Source organism: Labrus bergylta, chromosome 22 (genome assembly GCF_963930695.1).
Source record: "Labrus bergylta chromosome 22, fLabBer1.1, whole genome shotgun sequence".
In the NCBI taxonomy this organism is placed as follows: domain Eukaryota; kingdom Metazoa; phylum Chordata; class Actinopteri; order Labriformes; family Labridae; genus Labrus; species Labrus bergylta.
Genome location: NC_089216.1, coordinates 1,065,322 through 1,082,820, shown reverse-complemented (window position 1 = coordinate 1,082,820; position 17,499 = coordinate 1,065,322). Strand labels below are relative to the sequence as shown.

At 48.5% G+C, this 17,499-nt stretch overlaps 2 protein-coding genes and 2 long non-coding RNA genes across 4 annotated transcripts in view; 3 read left to right on the top strand and 1 right to left on the bottom strand.

Annotated features, from left to right (window-relative positions):
* Positions 1–260: 260 nt before the first annotated feature.
* On the bottom strand, positions 261–6,624 carry hmgb2b (high mobility group box 2b). The gene is made up of 5 exons (XM_065950148.1): positions 6,466–6,624; positions 4,781–4,939; positions 3,162–3,313; positions 1,350–1,524; positions 261–1,262 (listed from the first exon to the last, which is right to left on the bottom strand). The coding sequence occupies exons 2-5, from the start codon at positions 4,928–4,930 to the stop codon at positions 1,134–1,136; spliced, it is 606 nt and encodes a 201-aa protein (XP_065806220.1). The 5' UTR covers positions 4,931–4,939; positions 6,466–6,624; the 3' UTR covers positions 261–1,133.
* Positions 2,815–3,470, top strand: LOC136177334 (uncharacterized). The gene is made up of 3 exons (XR_010664964.1): positions 2,815–2,940; positions 2,981–3,064; positions 3,109–3,470. It is a non-coding gene; the product is annotated as an uncharacterized lncRNA (long non-coding RNA).
* On the top strand, positions 3,910–4,327 carry LOC136177333 (uncharacterized). The gene is made up of 3 exons (XR_010664963.1): positions 3,910–3,978; positions 4,015–4,150; positions 4,187–4,327. It is a non-coding gene; the product is annotated as an uncharacterized lncRNA (long non-coding RNA).
* A 2,232-nt stretch (positions 6,625–8,856) lies between the features above and the next one.
* Positions 8,857–17,499, top strand: part of ctc1 (CTS telomere maintenance complex component 1) — an 8,767-nt gene continuing 124 nt past the window's right edge. The window contains exons 1-16 of the mRNA XM_065950884.1: positions 8,857–9,075; positions 10,394–10,472; positions 10,593–10,686; positions 10,794–11,016; positions 11,097–11,335; positions 11,483–11,612; positions 11,897–12,208; positions 12,288–12,410; positions 13,760–13,989; positions 14,084–14,228; positions 15,555–15,769; positions 16,053–16,216; positions 16,428–16,542; positions 16,718–17,162; positions 17,245–17,334; positions 17,435–17,499. The exon at positions 17,435–17,499 is cut by the window's right edge and continues 124 nt beyond it. Coding sequence (XP_065806956.1) covers positions 9,025–9,075; positions 10,394–10,472; positions 10,593–10,686; positions 10,794–11,016; positions 11,097–11,335; positions 11,483–11,612; positions 11,897–12,208; positions 12,288–12,410; positions 13,760–13,989; positions 14,084–14,228; positions 15,555–15,769; positions 16,053–16,216; positions 16,428–16,542; positions 16,718–17,162; positions 17,245–17,334; positions 17,435–17,499 — 2,720 coding nt within the window. The 5' untranslated portion in view covers positions 8,857–9,024. The remainder of the gene's footprint in view (positions 9,076–10,393; positions 10,473–10,592; positions 10,687–10,793; positions 11,017–11,096; positions 11,336–11,482; positions 11,613–11,896; positions 12,209–12,287; positions 12,411–13,759; positions 13,990–14,083; positions 14,229–15,554; positions 15,770–16,052; positions 16,217–16,427; positions 16,543–16,717; positions 17,163–17,244; positions 17,335–17,434) is intronic.

The following is a 17,499-nucleotide window of genomic DNA, read 5'->3' as shown; positions in this document are numbered from 1 at the left end:
ATCTTATACGTACAAATCGTCTTCAGGTGTCAGAGCTGTAATGAAGTCATTTATTTAAAATCATACAGGAAAAGCGTTTGTAAAGAGATTATAATGAGCATCAGTTACCATGGTGATCTGTGAGAATGAACCACCGTCATAACCCTGGAGTTACTGAAGAGAACTGACAATGTCCTTCAGAGGACATCCCCTGTGAGTGAGTGTGTGTGTGTGTGTGTGTGTGAGTGAATGTTGTGGGCGGAGTCAGACGCACAGACAAGTGTGTTTTCCTCAGGTGTCGGTTTTATTATAAAAGTTGAAGTTTCTTCTCTTGACAGTGAACAACAACAAACTCATCAAACTTCAGTAAAAAACAAAAAACAACCACATGAAGGGGGGGTGGGGCCACGTTTCCATGGTAACACACAGGGCTTAGAGGGGGGGGTGCAGGGGTAACCATGGTAACAGTGAGGGGCGGGGGGGGGCTGTCCTCTGGTGTCAGACAGTTTATCATCTGATGACCTCGCACACACACACACACACATACAAACACACTGTGGAGGCGTGTGTGCTTCAGAGGAACCCGTCTCTCTCTCTCTACCTGTCTCTCAGATTATTGATCATCACATGTTCAACAATAATCAATCTGATCGGTCCAATCACCTTCAGCCTCACCTGGTTCAACCGTTCTCAACCTAACATCTGGTAAAAAAAACCAAAAAAAAAACACCTGTGTGATGTCACACCTGTGTGATGTCACAACTGTTTAAAAACACACCTGTGTTCTCAGCACCTGTTTAAAAAACACACCTGTGTGATGTCACACCTGTTTAAAAAAACAACAACACAGGTGTGATGTCACACCTTTATAAAAACACACCTGTGTGATGTCACCCCTGTGTGTTTTCAGCACCTGTTTAAAAACACACCTGTGTGATGTCACACATGTGTGAAGTCACACTTGTTGGTACAGTCAGGTGTGACTGACACTGCGCTGCACATGACTTTGTTTATCGTCTGTTTCTAATCTTAATTAAGCCCCGCCTCTTGCGGTCCAATCAGCCTCCACAGACACCTTCACTCTACCTGCTCTGAAACACACACACACACACACACACACACACCTTTAACACTCTCTCATCCTCTCTCGCTCTCTACTCGTCGTCGTCCTCGTCGTCGTCATCGTCCTCCCCCTCATCGTCGTCTTCCTCCCCTCCTCCCTGAGCGGAGGAGCCGGGGTTTCTGGGGTACGCGGTGCCGCCGCCACGATACGCCACCATGTCCTGTGAGAAAGACAGGAAGCAGTCAGAGCCGTGTCCACACACACACCTGTCGATCTACCTGTGTGTGTGTGTGTGTGTGTGTCTCACCCGGTCGTATTTCTCGCGTAGTTTCTGGGCCTTCTCTTCGTACGGTAGTTTCTCGCTCTGGGACAGTTTGCTCCACATCTCTCCCAGCTTCTTAGCACAGTCTCCTATAGACAGGCCGGGGTACTGCTGCTTCACGGAGGGGCGGTACTCGCTGCAGAACACGAAGAACGCTGACCTGCAGGGAGAGAGAGAGAGACAGCATCTCTGTTACCACGGTAACAGGTGATGGTTTTCACACATACACACACTCTGGAGAACATCCTGAAAAAAGACTTTCAGCAGGAAGTACCAGGAGGATTGACCACGTGATGATGTCACCGCGATCCCGTGTTCCTAGGGGACTAACTTCCTCACCAGTTAAACAGACATTTATATATTGGGCTCTGACACAGGCTGTGCTGGAAGGACGTAACTCCCCGTTACCTGCTGAGCGCGCTGAAGCTCTGAGTGAACTCCCCTATAAAAAGGTTTTATGTTGAGGAAACGCTTTTATTGTGAAAGAGCCAAATCAGGAAATGTGGTACCTACAGGTGTGAGACAGGTGACGTACTGTGTGTGTGTGTGTGGTACCTGCAGGTGTGAGACAGGTGACGTACTGTGTGTGTGTGTGTGGTACCTGCAAGTGTGGGACAGGCGACGTACTGTGTGTGTGTATGTGGCACCTGCAGGTGTGAGACAGGTGATGTACTGTGTGTGTGTGTGTGGTACCTGCAGGTGTGAGACAGGTCACGTACTGAGCGTGTGTGTGGTACCTGCAGGTGTGAGACAGGCGACGTACTGTGTGTGTGTGGCACCTGCAGGAGTGAGACAGGCGACGTACTGTGTGTGTGTGTATGGCACCTGCAGGTGTGAGACAGGTGACTTACTGTGTGTGTGTGGCACCTGCAGGAGTGAGACAGGCGACGTACTGTGTGTGTGTGTGGTACCTGCAGGTGTGAGACAGGTGACGTGCTGTGTGTGTGTGGTACCTGCAGGTGTGAGACAGGTGACTTACTGTGTGTGTGTGTATGGCACCTGCAGGTGTGAGACAGGTGACGTACTGTGTGTGTGTTTGTGTGTGTATGGCACCTGCAGGTGTGAGACAGGTGAGGTACTGTGTGTGTGGTACCTGCAAGTGTGAGACAGGTGACGTACTGTGTGTGTGTGTGTGTGTGTGGCACCTGCAGGTGTGAGACAGGTGACGTACTGTGTGTGTGTGTGTGTGTGGTACCTGCAGGTGTGAGACAGGTGACGTGCTGTGTGTGTGTGTGTGTGTGTGTGGTGCCTACAGGTGTGAGACAGGTGATTTACTGTGTGTGTGTGTGTGTTACATACGGGTGTGAGACAGGTGATTTACTGTGTGTGTGTGTGTTACATACGGGTGTGAGACAGGTGATTTACTGTGTGTGTGTGTGTTACATACGGGTGTGAGACAGGTGATTTACTGTGTGTGTGTGTTACATACGGGTGTGAGACAGGTGATTTACTGCGTGTGTGTGTGTTACATACAGGTGTGAGACAGGTGATTTACTGTGTGTGTGTGTGTGTTACATACGGGTGTGAGACAGGTGATTTACTGTGTGTGTGTGTGTTACATACGGGTGTGAGACAGGTGATTTACTGTGTGTGTGTTACATACGGGTGTGAGACAGGTGATCTACTGTGTGTGTGTGTGTTACATACGGGTGTGAGACAGGTGATTTACTGTGTGTGTGTTACATACGGGTGTGAGACAGGTGATCTACTGTGTGTGTGTGTGTTACATACGGGTGTGAGACAGGTGATTTACTGTGTGTGTGTGTGTTACATACGGGTGTGAGACAGGTGACTTACGGGGGTCTCTTGGGGGCGTTGGGGTCTTTCCTCTTGCGACCCCTCTTCCCGAAGCCCTTGGGGGGGACGTAGTCTCTCATCTCGCTGTTGTAGCGCACCTTGTCGGCCTTCGCCATGTCCTCGAAACATTTCTTATCACTGGCAGTCAGACCCTACACACACACACACACGCACACGCACACGCACACGCACACGCACACAGTGAGCTTTACCTGAGGCACAGTGCCTGACGTCAGAGATACACACTTTCAATCTTTATATACACACACATTTACATCACAGACTGTGTGTGTGTGTGTGTGTGTGTGTGTGTGTATAAAAGATGGACGTCGTCTCAGTGATGTCATCATTAGTTTCTGAAAATGAGTTTTAAAGCCCAACATAGAAAACCCTGACTCTACCTAACTTCAGATCAATCTAGAAACAAACAGGTGACATTAAGGCGGGGCTTAAGCCTCCACGCCTGTCAGTCAAAGAAGCCCCGCCCCCTTCTGTTATATTCTTACAATATTACGTTATGAAGGTTTGACTTTTTTGCCTTTATTCGATAGATTGTAGGATAGAGTCAGACACAGAGAGAGAGCCACAGGTCGGACTTGAACCCGGGTCGCCCATCTGGATGACTGTAGCCTTCATATAGCGGGCACGACCTAACCGCTAGGCCATCCGCGCCCATAAATGATTGGTTTATACATCATTGAATGTTTTTATGATCGTCAGACTGAAGAGGACAGCTGCTTCTGTCAACAACCTGTCTGTCTCTATAGGTGTATCTGAACCTGTCTGTCTCTATAGGTGTATCTGAACCTGTCTGTCTGTTTACCTGTTTATCTGAACCTGTCTGTCTCTATAGGTGTATCTGAACCTGTCTGTCTCTATAGGTGTATCTGAACCTGTCTGTCTGTTTACCTGTTTATCTGAACCTGTCTGTCTCTACAGGTGTATCTGAACCTGTCTGTCTCTACAGGTGTATCTGAACCTGTCTGTCTGTTTACCTGTTTATCTGAACCTGTCTGTCTCTATAGGTGTATCTGAACCTGTCTGTCTCTATAGGTGTATCTGAACCTGTCTGTCTGTTTACCTGTTTATCTGAACCTGTCTGTCTCTCCCTGTGTCTCTCTGTACACCTGTTTATCAGAACCTGTCTGTCTCTCGTTACACCTGTCTGTCTCTCCATGAGTCTCTCTACACCTGTCTGTCTTTCCATGAGTCTCTCTGTACACCTGTTTATCTGAACCTGTCTGTCTCTCCATGTGTCTCTCTGTACACCTGTTTATCAGAACCTGTCTGTCTCTCGTTACACCTGTCTGTCTCTCCATGAGTCTCTCTGTACACCTGTTTATCAGAACCTGTCTGTCTCTCCATGTGTCTCTCTGTACACCTGTCTGTCTCTCCATGTGTCTCTCTGTACACCTGTTTATCTGAACCTGTCTGTCTCTCCATGTGTCTCTCTGTACACCTGTTTATCAGAACCTGTCTGTCTCTCGTTACACCTGTCTGTCTCTCCATGAGTCTCTCTGTACACCTGTTTATCAGAACCTGTCTGTCTGTCTCCCTTCCTCGCTGCATCCCCGTCCCTCTCCATATCTCTTGCCCGTCTGTCTCTCTGCCTGTCTCACCTTCCACCTCTCGGAGCACTTCTTGGAGAACTCTGCGAAGTTGACCGACTGTTCCGGGTTCTTCTTCCTGTGTTCCTCTCGACACGTCTGCACGAAGAACGCGTACGCCGACGTCTTCCCCTTCGGCTTGTTCACGTCTTTACGCATCATACTGACGGCCTGGAGAGACAGACGGGAGGAGAGACAGGCGGGAGGAGAGACAGGCAGACAAGTTCAGATAAAACGACAGCACATGTTTCTGCTGGTTCTTATATTTGATTTAAATGATAATAAAATGAATATTTAAACCAGAATAACACCTGAACTGTCTCTGAGTTTCATATGAAACAGTTTATATGCAGAATCATTTATGCCAATATGATTTATAAATTAAAATATTTCCTGGTTGACTAATTCTTCAGTTTAATGTCCACATTAACACCAGACATGCAGCAGACTGATGAGTCTGTCTGTCTGATTATGTTAAAGATGACAGCCGCCTGTCACCTTACAAACCACAGTGACACCTGACACACCTGGGCAGAGGTGACAGGGTGCACACCTACATCACACACAAAACCAGTTTGTTTTTTTAAGTCTTTATTGGGATAAATTCATTAATCAATCAATTCATCAATGAACAAGCTGATAGAAAAGCTTTGATTACAATGTTTGTGGAGTGACCCTTTAACCTGTGATTCAGATTTATTTTATTATATAAATCTACGTTTTGTGTTTAAATGTGTTTTTTTTTTTTTTTTTAATAAAATTAAAATGTGCATATGAAGTTCCTCCTGTGGGAAAGTGACCCGGTTATTCCCCGGTAACCCGGTTATTCCCCGGTAACCCGGTTATTCCCCGGTAAGCCTGCTCTTCGTGAGGCTGATGCTGAGTAACAAAGGGAACAAAGTGGGGGATCCATTTTCTCTGTCGGGGCGCTGGAGGCCCACCGACCCGTGTGGAGGCTCTGGTGGTCGGTCAGTGAGCCGGGACATCCCGCCGGAGAGCGGCCCCCTCCGCCCGGCCGGAGCCCTCCGCTCGGCGAGCCTCGGAAGAGGGGAAGCAAAGCCCCGGCTAGCTGCTCCTTCTCCGTGGATCGTCCTGCCTGCTGCAGTTAGCCTAGCCGTGCTAACAGGCTAACACACAGAACAATGGGCCACCATTTGCTTCCCGCCCTCTGCAGAGCTAGCCACCCCATCCCCCTCCGCTAGCAGGGGGCTAACGGGCCAGCAGGCGGACAAAAACAGCGTTAAACCCGCAAGAGACGTCACAGGTCACCGTGTGCCACCTCCGTTATTACGTGGGGTTTATTACTCAAACGGCCGGGGCTGGTTTTATTCCAACCCGCCGCGTCTGCAACGGAAAGACGGTGACAGTTCAGCAGCTACGCATTTTGAACGCAGGGCTCCGTCTACGCTCCGGAGAGGTCAGCGTTGTATGGACGGGATGCGGCTATGTCCTGGCGCCTCATAATGGGCGTTTCATGTTTACAACAACACGTCTGGAACAGTCCCCCCCCCCCGCGTGCTCCCACGGACAAACACACACATGTGAAGTATGTGAACCCCCTCAGCGGCCATTTTAGTCCTCTTTCCCAGCTTCGTTACCTCATAGTGAGGTAGAAACACACCGGCAGACCGCAGCTCTTTACCGTGACGTTACAGAAATGTACCCCGGGTCAGGGAGCGGGGTGGTGGGGTACTCACTGGTCAGGAGGGCCGGCTACAGGCTGGAGCACACTCTGGATCGGGTCTCGGGTTTTTCAGGTTCTCGGGGTTTTTCGGGTTCTTGTTGATGTTTGGGGGCAGAACGGAGACTGGAGACGTCGCTTCACTTTCAAACTGGGTCGAGCTGGAGCCCGGCACCGCCCCCCAGCAACGCCCCCGTTGGTCATTCCAATTCGGGGGGGCGGGAACAAGGACGGCAAACGTGGGCGGAGCTCGTCTGAGTATTCGCCTCCGATTGGCTCACGGGGACGCAGGTCAAAATGCGTCTGCGCGCGGCCCCGCCCACCAAGCAACGCCAGCAGGGCGGGAATTCAACACTCACAACGGGGTGGAGCTAGTCTGTGTACCTGCGTTTTCATTGGCCGAGAATGCTGGCTGTCAAATCCTCCAGCCAATCAGTGAATAGGTGGAGGAGGGGCCACAGAAAGCAGCAGCAGCGAGAGCGATGAAGATGGAGATTGTGTAATGTTTTTTTGGTTGTATTTTTTCACCGTAATGGTTTTAGACTACACTACTATTATTGATGAGATGACGTCATAACACAGAAAAATAATCAGAAGAAACTGAAACATGTTTTTTTTTTTTTTTTACCGCACTGGGATAAACGAGAGAGTGTGTGGAGCTCTGTCATTGTGTGTGTGTGTGTGTGTGTCTCAGTGTGTGTGTGTGTGTGTGTCTCAGTGTGTGTGTGTATCAGTGTGTGTTTGTGTGTGTGTCTCAGTGTGTGTCTCAGTGTGTGTGTGTATCAGTGTGTGTTTGTGTCTCAGTGTGTGTATCAGTGTGTGTTTGTGTGTGTGTCTCAGTGTGTGTCTCAGTGTGTGCGTGTGTGTCTCAGTGTGTGTATCAGTGTGTGTGTGTATCAGTGTGTGTTTGTGTGTGTGTCTCAGTGTGTGTGTGTGTCTCAGTGTGTGTATCAGTGTGTGTTTGTGTGTGTGTCTCAGTGTGTGTCTCAGTGTGTGCGTGTGTGTCTCAGTGTGTGTGTGTATCAGTGTGAGTTTGTGTCATCACGTCACAATAATCCCTCATTCCTGAAGACAAGAACAGTTGAAATGTGGAGGAGAGAAGTGAAATCTGATCGTTGTTTTCAAAAACGATCAAAAACAAAGATGGAGGACATGACAAACATTCGTGTTGTTTAATGCAAAATGGTCATTTTTATTATTTATTTCGCACAAAGTCATAGCAACAGTTACCTGGGGTATAATGCGTACTCTTCATTAACACACAAACATAAAAACACAATTTAGATTAAATCATCAAAAAAACAGGTGATGTTTTATTTGTGGTGCAGTGGAAGAAATAATTCAGCAATATGGCGTTCCAGAGCTTAGGGGCGCTGATGGCAAACGCCCAGTGGCCCTTGGTTGGTTTCCAGACTTGAGGATCTTAGATCATGGTATTGAGCTTAAAGTGTTAAACGTTCTGTAGTGTAAGATGACATATTCTCCTCCTCTTCTTCAGTGTAAATAAGTCTCAGAGCTCCTCAAAACATGTGTGTGAAGTTTCTTGTTCTAAATCCACTCTGATCCTGTATTTGATCATGTCTATAAACCCCTCTATTTCAGCCCTGCTCAGAACAGGCTGTTTCTGTGTCTGTACCTTTAAATATGTAAATGAGCTGTGTCTGACCACGCCCCCTCTCTGGAAGGTGCTTGGGTGTGACTCGTGCTTCCTCGCTCCATGTCCTATTGTTTACGGTGAGAAGGCAGACTCAGAGGGCAGAACAAACACCTAGCTGTGGGAGTGTCACCCACCTGGGGGAGGGGCTACTGCCCTTTGTGATGTCATGAAGGGAAAATCTCCAAACGGCCTGTTTGAGCACACATTTTCTGAAAAGTGGAGCAGGCAGAAGACAGAGAGGATGGACTTTTATCATCATTGGGGGGTTTGTAGACAGACTAGAGACACATGTTAGAGTTAGAGGAACACTAGCTGACGAGTTCAAAGTAACATCCACCTTATGACATCACACATTGACCTTATGACATCACACATTGACCTTTGTGACCGTTCCTTTGAGCTGTTAGACCTCAGTTTGGGATCCCTAACCACTTACTGTTTCTGTGCTTTATGTCCTGACCTTCCATCTACAAGAAGGGCTTACTTTATTTCAAAATAAAAGCTAAAGACAGTACAAACATTCAAAATAAAAGCCTATCAATTATTATTTGAAAATGTGAAATAATGGAATTAAGAAATGTGATTAATTGTGATTAACTATTAAAATTTAACAACTAATTGCAAATAAAAAATATATAATTTGAACTCCCTTGTATATGAACTTCTGAGTTATCTTATTTTTCACAATAGTATTTAGAACTTTATTTTGTCTCCGCTTGGTGGCGCCCTTTACTCGTCCTGTAACCTCCGCTCTGCTTTGACCCTCTCCGGACACCGTAGTTCATCAGGAAGCTGTTTTTGAAGCTGTTTTGCGGGAGTGTCTTGTTTACAGCCCGGAGCCCTGAAGAACTGGCCTGGTTTAACCCGGGATAACTCTTCTAAACCCGGGTTAGATATTAAAGCTGCGGTGTTCCGGACATGGACTCTGTGCAGCGGTTCCTGGACCAGCTCAAACCTGGCGGGGAAGCCGTGAGTGACGTCACGTTTCTTAAGTTTGTAGCGCTGTTCGCGAAAGTCCCTTTAAAAATAAGTCGCTTTATAATGTTCGGCTCTTTGTCTGGAACAGAGAGATGAGTGAATAAAAACAAACACTGATTTACACTCAGGAGGGTTCGGTGCTGAAATCGGCTCACATGTTATCTCTAAAGTCCTCACGGTTTATACATAAATTAACTTTAATGATGTTAAAATGTAGTATTAAAGTAATGCTTCAAGGTTTCTTGAGCTCTCTTATATTTAGTTGTTGATTTGTTGTTATTAATAGAGCTTTAGTAGATTATCATAGCTTACAGTCAATATTTAAAGGTTTAAATTATACATTTTATTGTTTATTTTTAAAGGGGGTTGCATCTGTTGTCCCTGCAGGTAGACACAAAATACACAACAAGTTAATTATGTAAAAGAACAGAATAAATGTCCCTTTGAGTGGACATAACACTTCACAAAACAATACATATAACAATGAATATGAACAGACATGATAAACAGTAATGCAAGTTCCCCTTCCTGACCGCTGTAATCGACCAGATGTCGTCCTCCTGACCTGTAGAGCTCAGTCACAACATAGTGGATGCTCGAGTCTAGTCCAGTCCCAACGGCTCTGCCAGCTGGATTTGGCCAGCGCCACACTCGCTAAGGGGAGGGGGTGCAAGATTGTTAAAGGTGACATATCCTCCTCTTCTTCTTCAGTGTAAGTAAGTGTCAGAGCTCCTCGTTTCTTGTTCTAAATCCACTCTGATCCTGTATTTGATCATGTCTATAAACCCCTCTATTTCAGCCCTGCTCAGAACAGGCTGTTTCTGTGTCTGTACCTTTAAATATGTAAATGAGCTGTGTCTGACCACGCCCCCTCTCTGGAAGGGCTTGGGTGTACTCGGTCTTTCTCGCTCCATGTCCTATTGTTTACGGTGAGAAGGCAGACTCAGAGGGCAGAACAAACACCTAGCTGTGGGAGTGTCACCCACCTGGGGGAGGGGCTACTGCCCTTTGTGATGTCATGAACTCTTGCTAAGCATCACCAGTTTAATAGAGAAAATGCACAATGTGCTGCCCGACTTGCAAACTTGACGTCAATTGGGACCATCCGAGGAGCACCTGAATGCAGCGTCAGTTTGGATTTTGGGGTTGGTTGGTTTGGTCGTGGTGGGACTCGTTAGGTAGTTTGGAGGCGGGGCGTGGCGTGGCGGTTGTCGGACTTGATGATAGACACGTGTATCTCGCCTTTCTCTGCGTCTTTTACGTGTCACTAATTAAAAAAAGAGATTAAATTATACTAATCTTCTTGCAGGAGTCCGTCTGGTTAAAGGAGATCTTCACCTTCATCACTGAACACCTACATCCTCTACTCTCTGGCCCCGCCCCCTCAGGTGGGTCAGCCAATCAGTCTCCAGAGACCTGTGTGCACCTGTGAGGTGAATCATAAAGATCAGACTTTATAGAAATCAGGATTAAACGATCACGGGATGTTTGAACTTGATGTGTTGCAGGAGGGAGTGTGTGTTCAGATCAGCTGAGTGTGTGTGTGCTGAAGAGCATACAGGAGAACATGGCGGCCACACACACCTTACCTGTGAGCTACAGGTGTGTCCTCAGATACTGATTATCATCCTTTATTATGTATTGATTATAATTTATGTTTATGTGTCCTTGATTTGACCTTTGACCCCCCCCCCCCTGTCCGTCACCAGGCTGGTCTCTGTCTCCGAGCTGCTCTCCAAACAGCACCTGGCCTGCGTCAGTAACCTGTCCTGGAGCACCAATCAGCAGCGAGCGTGGGAGAAGGAGGCAGAGCTCGCAGTTCCTGGTTACAAGACTCTGCCGCGGGTCAACCTGCTGCTGATTGGCTACTTGAGAGAGGAGAGGGGCGGAGCCTGGATGCTGACAGACCGCAGCGGCAGAGTCAGGTGTGAGGTGAGGTGGGAAGGTGTGATGAGTTGGACGTTTACATCACGAGTTGTCATGTTTTTGTTCACCTGTCTGTCTCTCCTCAGTGCCTGTCTTCCTCTCCTCTGTGGCTGAATCGTCCTGTCTTCCTCCCTCACTGGAACTACATCCCCCACAATGCCTCGGGGCGGGACACAGAAGAAGCTGGAGGCTGTGTGGAGCTGATTGGTTCTCCCGTTCTGCTGTGTCCTGGTCCTGAGCTGGGATTGGCTGTTGGTCCTGGTGAAGGGGCGGAGCTTAGAGGAGTAGTTGGAGTGAGACAGGCTGCAGACGCACTCCAGAACAGGTGAGTCACCTGACCTCTGATGTGAGGCTGTGAGCATGTGGACCAGAGAGAGACCACCACACAACTACCTGTCTGTCTCTCTTTCTATACCTGTCTGTCTGTATCTCTACCTGTCTCTCTCTCTTTTCCTGCCTGTCTGTCTCTCAGGACTCGTGGACAGCGTGTGTCAGTCTGGGGTACGGTGGGCTCACTCTGCCCTCTGCTGGTGGTTTCAGGAACAACGTTCTTCTGCTTCTCGCTGACGGACGACTCTCACAGTCTACCTGTGCTCGTCAAGGTGTGTGTGATGTCACTTCCTGCTCTTTGTCGAGTCTTCTAACATTCTTATGAGAAAGTTAACGTTTTATGTCTTATTTTAAGACCTCCTCTCCTGTGCCGTCTGTGCTCACACTTGTCTTGCTGTCTGTCTGTTTCTTTGTCTGTCTGTCTGTCTGTCTGTCTGTCTGTCTGTCTGTCTGTCTATCTGTCTGTCTGTCTGTCTGTCTGTCTGTCTGTCTGTCTGTCTGCCTGCCTGCCTGCCTGCCTGTCTGTCTGTCTGTCTCACTGTCTGTCTCTCTGCAGGACAGCAGCAAGCTGTGGTGGACTCAGTGTGTGTGTGTTGGTCAGAGTGTGTGTGTGACGGCGCTGCGTGTGTGTGTCCTACGAGGCTGGAGTGGAAACAACATCCTGTGTGCGACTGAACAGTCTGAAATTCACACAAACTACACACACACACGAGAACACACACACTCTGACACGCAGTTGGACACGTCAACACCATGGATGATGTCACACGATGAGGACGTTCATGAAAGCTGTGAGGAGGCGGAGCCTGAGAGGCACATCCTCCAATCAGGCGTCAGGATGAAACAGTCCAGAGTCATCAGTTACCAGGTAAATTATTGAGAGTCCTTTTAAAATGTTACCTGTTGAAGTTACTTTTTTAGTAAGCCACACCCCTCTCTTCTGATAGGGCACTGTGACTAAAGTGGTGAGTGAGGGGGCGGGGCTTTATGTGGTTGACGGCAAGGTTGGCCTCTGCCTGGCCTATCAGCCAAATCTGAGGAGGAAACTAAGAGCAGGAGACTCTGTGGAGGTGAGACACAGCACAGGTGAGACACAGCACATACACGTGAGACACAGCACATACAGGTGAGACACAGCACAGGTGAGACACAGTACAGGTGAGACACAGTACATACAGGTTAGACACAGTACAGGTGAGACACAGTAAATACAGGTGAGACACAGTACATACAGGTGAGACACAGTACAGGTGAGAGACAGTAAATACAGGTGAGACACAGTACAGGTGAGACACAGTAAATACAGGTCAGACACAGTACAGATGAGACACAGTACATACAGGTTAGACACAGTACAGGTGAGACACAGTAAATACAGGTGAGACACAGTACAGGTGAGACACAGTACATACAGGTGAGACACAGTAGAGGTGAGACACAGTAAATACAGGTGAGACACAGTACAGGTGAGACACAGCACATACAGGTGAGACACAGTACAGGTGAGAGACAGTAAATACAGGTGAGACACAGTACAGGTGAGACACAGCACATACAAGTGAGACACAGCACAGGTGAGACACAGTACAGGTGAGACACAGTACATACAGGTGAGACACAGTACAGGTGAGACACAGTACATACAGGTCAGACACAGTACAGGTGAGACACAGCACATACAGGTGAGACACAGCACATACAGGTGAGACACAGTACAGGTGAGACACAGTACATACAGGTCAGACACAGTACAGGTGAGACACAGTACATACAGGTGAGACACAGCACATACAGGTGAGACACAGTACATACAGGTGAGACACAGCACATACAGGTGAGACACAGTACATCCAGGTGAGACACAGTACATCCAGGTGAGACACAGTACATACAGGTGAGACACAGTACAGGTGAGACACAGTACAGGTGAGACACAGTACATACAGATGAGACACAGTACATACAGGTGAGACACAGTACATCCAGGTGAGACACAGTACATCCAGGTGAGACACAGTACATACAGGTGAGACACAGTACAGGTGAGACACAGTACATACAGATGAGACACAGTACAGGTGAGACACAGCACATACAGGTGAGACACAGCACATACAGGTGAGACACAGTACATACAGGTGAGACACAGTACATACAGGTGAGACACAGCACATACAGGTGAGACACAGTACATACAGGTGAGACACGGCACATACAGGTGAGACACGGCACATACAGGTGAGACACAGCACATACAGGTGAGACACAGTACATACAGGTGAGACACAGTACATACAGGTGAAACACAGTACAGGTGAGAGACAGTACATACAGGTGAAACACAGGACAGGTGAGACACAGCTCAGGTAAAGGTACGTTTGTGACAGCGCATACTAATAAAGTAATAATCTCCCTGCAGCTCCATCACATCCACTTCCTGTATCGGCCCTGTCCTGATTTTCCTCCCAGCATGCTTTGCACCTGTCTTCGCTCCAGCCTCAGGGTCACCTCCTTCAGCATGGTGGGGGGGTCAATTCCTGACTCCAGTTGCCCTGGAGATGGAGTGTTACCGCGGTTACTACTGGAAAGTAACATGGGTGTGTCGGAGTACCTGTGGACCTGTCACCTGAGCTCACAGCTCTCACACAGGTGAGTTCAGACACAACCCCCTGCAGGACAGTTTCAGTCACTACATTCACTTTTCATTACAGTCTCTGGTAACCTGTTATGTTGCTGTCTCCAGTCTCCTTCCCAGTGTGTTGAAGCAGCAATGTGTCTGCGCGTTGTCCTGGAAGTTGATGGAGGATGTACTGAAACCAGAAGGCCGAGGAAGGAGGGACATTTACTCCGAGATGTTAGACGAGTCTCACACCTGTCCTGTGACACAGGTATATGCACCTGTCTGTCTCTGCAGTACAATGTGTTGACCCTGCAGTGTCTCTGTCTCTCTACAGTACAGTGTTGACCCTGCAGTGTCTCTGTCTCTCTACAGTACAGTGCTGACCCTGCAGTGTCTCTGTCTCTTCACAGTACAGTGTTGACCCTTCAGTGTCTCTGTCTCTCTACAGTACAGTGTTGACCCTGCAGTGTCTCTGTCTCTCTACAGTACAGTGCTGACCCTGTAGTGTCTCTGTCTCTCTACAGTACAGTGTTGACCCTGCAGTGTCTCTGTCTCTCTACAGTGCAGTGTTGACCCTGCAGTGTCTCTGTCTCTCTACAGTACAGTGCTGACCCTGCAGTGTCTCTGTCTCTTCACAGTACAGTGTTGACCCTGCAGTGTCTCTGTCTCTCTACAGTACAGTGTTGATCCTGCAGTGTCTCTGTCTCTCTACAGTACACTGTTGACCCTGCAGTGTCTCTGTCTCTCTACAGTACACTGTTGACCCTGCAGTGTCTCTGTCTCTCTACAGTGCAGTGCTGACCCTGCAGTGTCTCTGTCTCTCTACAGTACAGTGTTGACCCTGCAGTGTCTCTGTCTCTCTGCAGTGCAGCGTTGACCCTGCAGTGTCTCTGTCTCTTTACAGTTCAGCGTTGACCCTGCAGTGTCTCTGTCTCTCTACAGTACAGTGTTGACCCTGTAGTGTCTCTGTCTCTTTACAGTACAGTGTTGACCCTGCAGTGTCTCTGTCTCTCTACAGTACAGTGTTGACCCTTCAGTGTCTCTGTCTCTCTACAGTGCAGTGTTGACCCTGTAGTGTCTCTGCCTCTCTACAGTACAGTGTTGACCCTGCAGTGTCTCTGTCTCTTTACAGTACAGTGTTGACCCTGTAGTGTCTCTGCCTCTCTACAGTACAGTGTTGACCCTGCAGTGTCTCTGTCTCTGTCTCTCTACAGTACGGTGTTGACCATGCAGTGTCTCTGTCTCTCTACAGTACAGCGTTGACCCTGCAGTGTCTCTGTCTCTCTACAGTACAGTGTTGACCCTGTAGTGTCTCTGTCTCTCTACAGTGCAGTGTTGACCCTGCAGTGTCTCTGTCTCTCTACAGTGCAGTGTTGACCCTGCAGTGTCTCTGTCTCTCTACAGTACAGTGTTGACCCTGCAGTGTCTCTGTCTCTCTACAGTACAGTGTTGACCCTTCAGTGTCTCTGTCTCTCTACAGTGCAGCGTTGACCCTGCAGTGTCTCTGTCTCTCTACAGTACAGTGTTGACCCTGCAGTGTCTCTGTCTCTCTACAGTGCAGTGTTGACCCTGCAGTGTCTCTGTCTCTCTACAGTACAGTGTTGACCCTTCAGTGCACCAGTACATCAGTGTATCGGAGCTCTGTCAGTCCCTTCAGTCAGAGTGCTGGTCTTCTGTGTCTCTGAGCTCACTGCTGCCCCCCGGTGGATCAAGTTTGTCTAGCTCTCAGATTAACTCGACACTGGCCTGGTCTTGCAGGAGCCTGACCTCTGACCCCCAGAAAAGCCACCAGAGTGGAGACGAGCTCAGGTAAACCATGACCAATGACCTGGCAGAACATGTGGTGTCCTCAGTGATTTTTAAGTGACAGCTCTGCCTTATCCTGTTAGCTAAGAGCCCAAAGCTAGAGTCTAGTTATTTCCCCTGATCTTCATGTGTCTTTGAATCACTCTGTAAACATGTAATGTAATCGTGTGTCTGACTGTATAAACACACTGATCAGCTGTAATAATAAGAACCACTGAAACATGTTGTATCTACAGTGTGTGTTTTTGATACTCATTAGGCTTTAACCCTCTGTGTTGTCTGACAGGCAGCGCCCCCTGCTGGTGGTGGGTGTGTTAGAGCTTCCATCACAGCAGTCTGAACACAGTCTGCAGCTCAGAGACAGGACAGGGGGCGTGGCTTGTGTTGTCACTGAAGCCAGCCAGGAAGAGGAGGGGCGTCAGACAGCGGTGTTTAACACGGCCTGGATAGGTAAAACACACACACACACACACACGCACACGCATTAAACTAGCTCGGATATGACCGATCATTGACGTGTGTGTGTGTGTGTGTGTGTGTGTGTGTGTGTGTGTGTGTGTGTGTGTGTGTGTGTGTGTGTGTGTGTGTGTGTGTGTGTGTGTGTGTGTGTGTGTGTGTGTGTGTGTGTGTGTGTGTGTGTGTGTGTGTGTGTGTGTTACAGGTAGTCTTGTGTGTGTCAATCAGTTCACCATGGTAACAGAGAGATTCATCCAATCAGAATTCCCCTCCTACCAACACCTGGACCAGGACAAGTTTATCACTCACAGACACTACAGGTACTCAAGACACACACACACACACATAACCACACACACACACACACACACACACACACACACACACACACACACACACACACACAGAGGTACTCAGACACACACAGGTTGTTTTCTGTAAATGTAGACTTTAACTGTGTGTGTGTGTGTGTGTGTGTGTGTGTGTGTCTGGCAGAGGGTACCTGCAGTTTTCTCTGGATCACCTTCACATCCTGAGTCCGTCTGTTGCCATGGAAACACACCTGCGACAGAGAGGGGAGGAGTCAGCACATGACATCATGATGAGGAAACAGACAGTAGAAGAAGAAGAGGAGGATGGGGTAACAGGGAAGAAGAGAAGAAGAGACGAAGCAGCAGACCACTCCCACTCTGCCTCCACCTCTGTAACTATGACAACGGGCAACAGCTCACGACCCTGTGTCTCTATGGTGATAAGGGTGGAGCAAAAGGAGGGAGTGGCCTGGAGGAACATGGGGGTGGAGTTAAAGAGTGGGGAGGCGGGGTTGACACCTTGCTTCTCTGTCAGAGCTGCTGTGATTGGTCCTGTGACCAGCTGGGGGAGGGACCCAAAGAACGGACCAATGATAGACAGCGAGGCAGACGCAGAGAGGGAGGACAAGGTGAGAACTACCACACACCTCATCAGCTGTTTCATCCCATAATGCACCTGTGTTCAGTGATTCAACAGTTACCTGTGTGCAGGTGGTGCTGGTGTTCTCAGGTGCGTCTGCTCGCTGGTTTCCTCTCCTTCATCCCCGATGTTTCTACAGACTCATCGCCCCAAACACACAGGTAAGACCACCTGTGATGATGTCACTGTGGATAGGCAGCATATTTGTTACAGCTGCATCAGAATCCTGACAGTTGATTGGTCCATGTTTCCATCCTGCAGGATCACAGTGTTTTCATTAGTGCTGGAGTTTCTGGGCGGAGCCAAGTGCAGCTCCACACTGACTC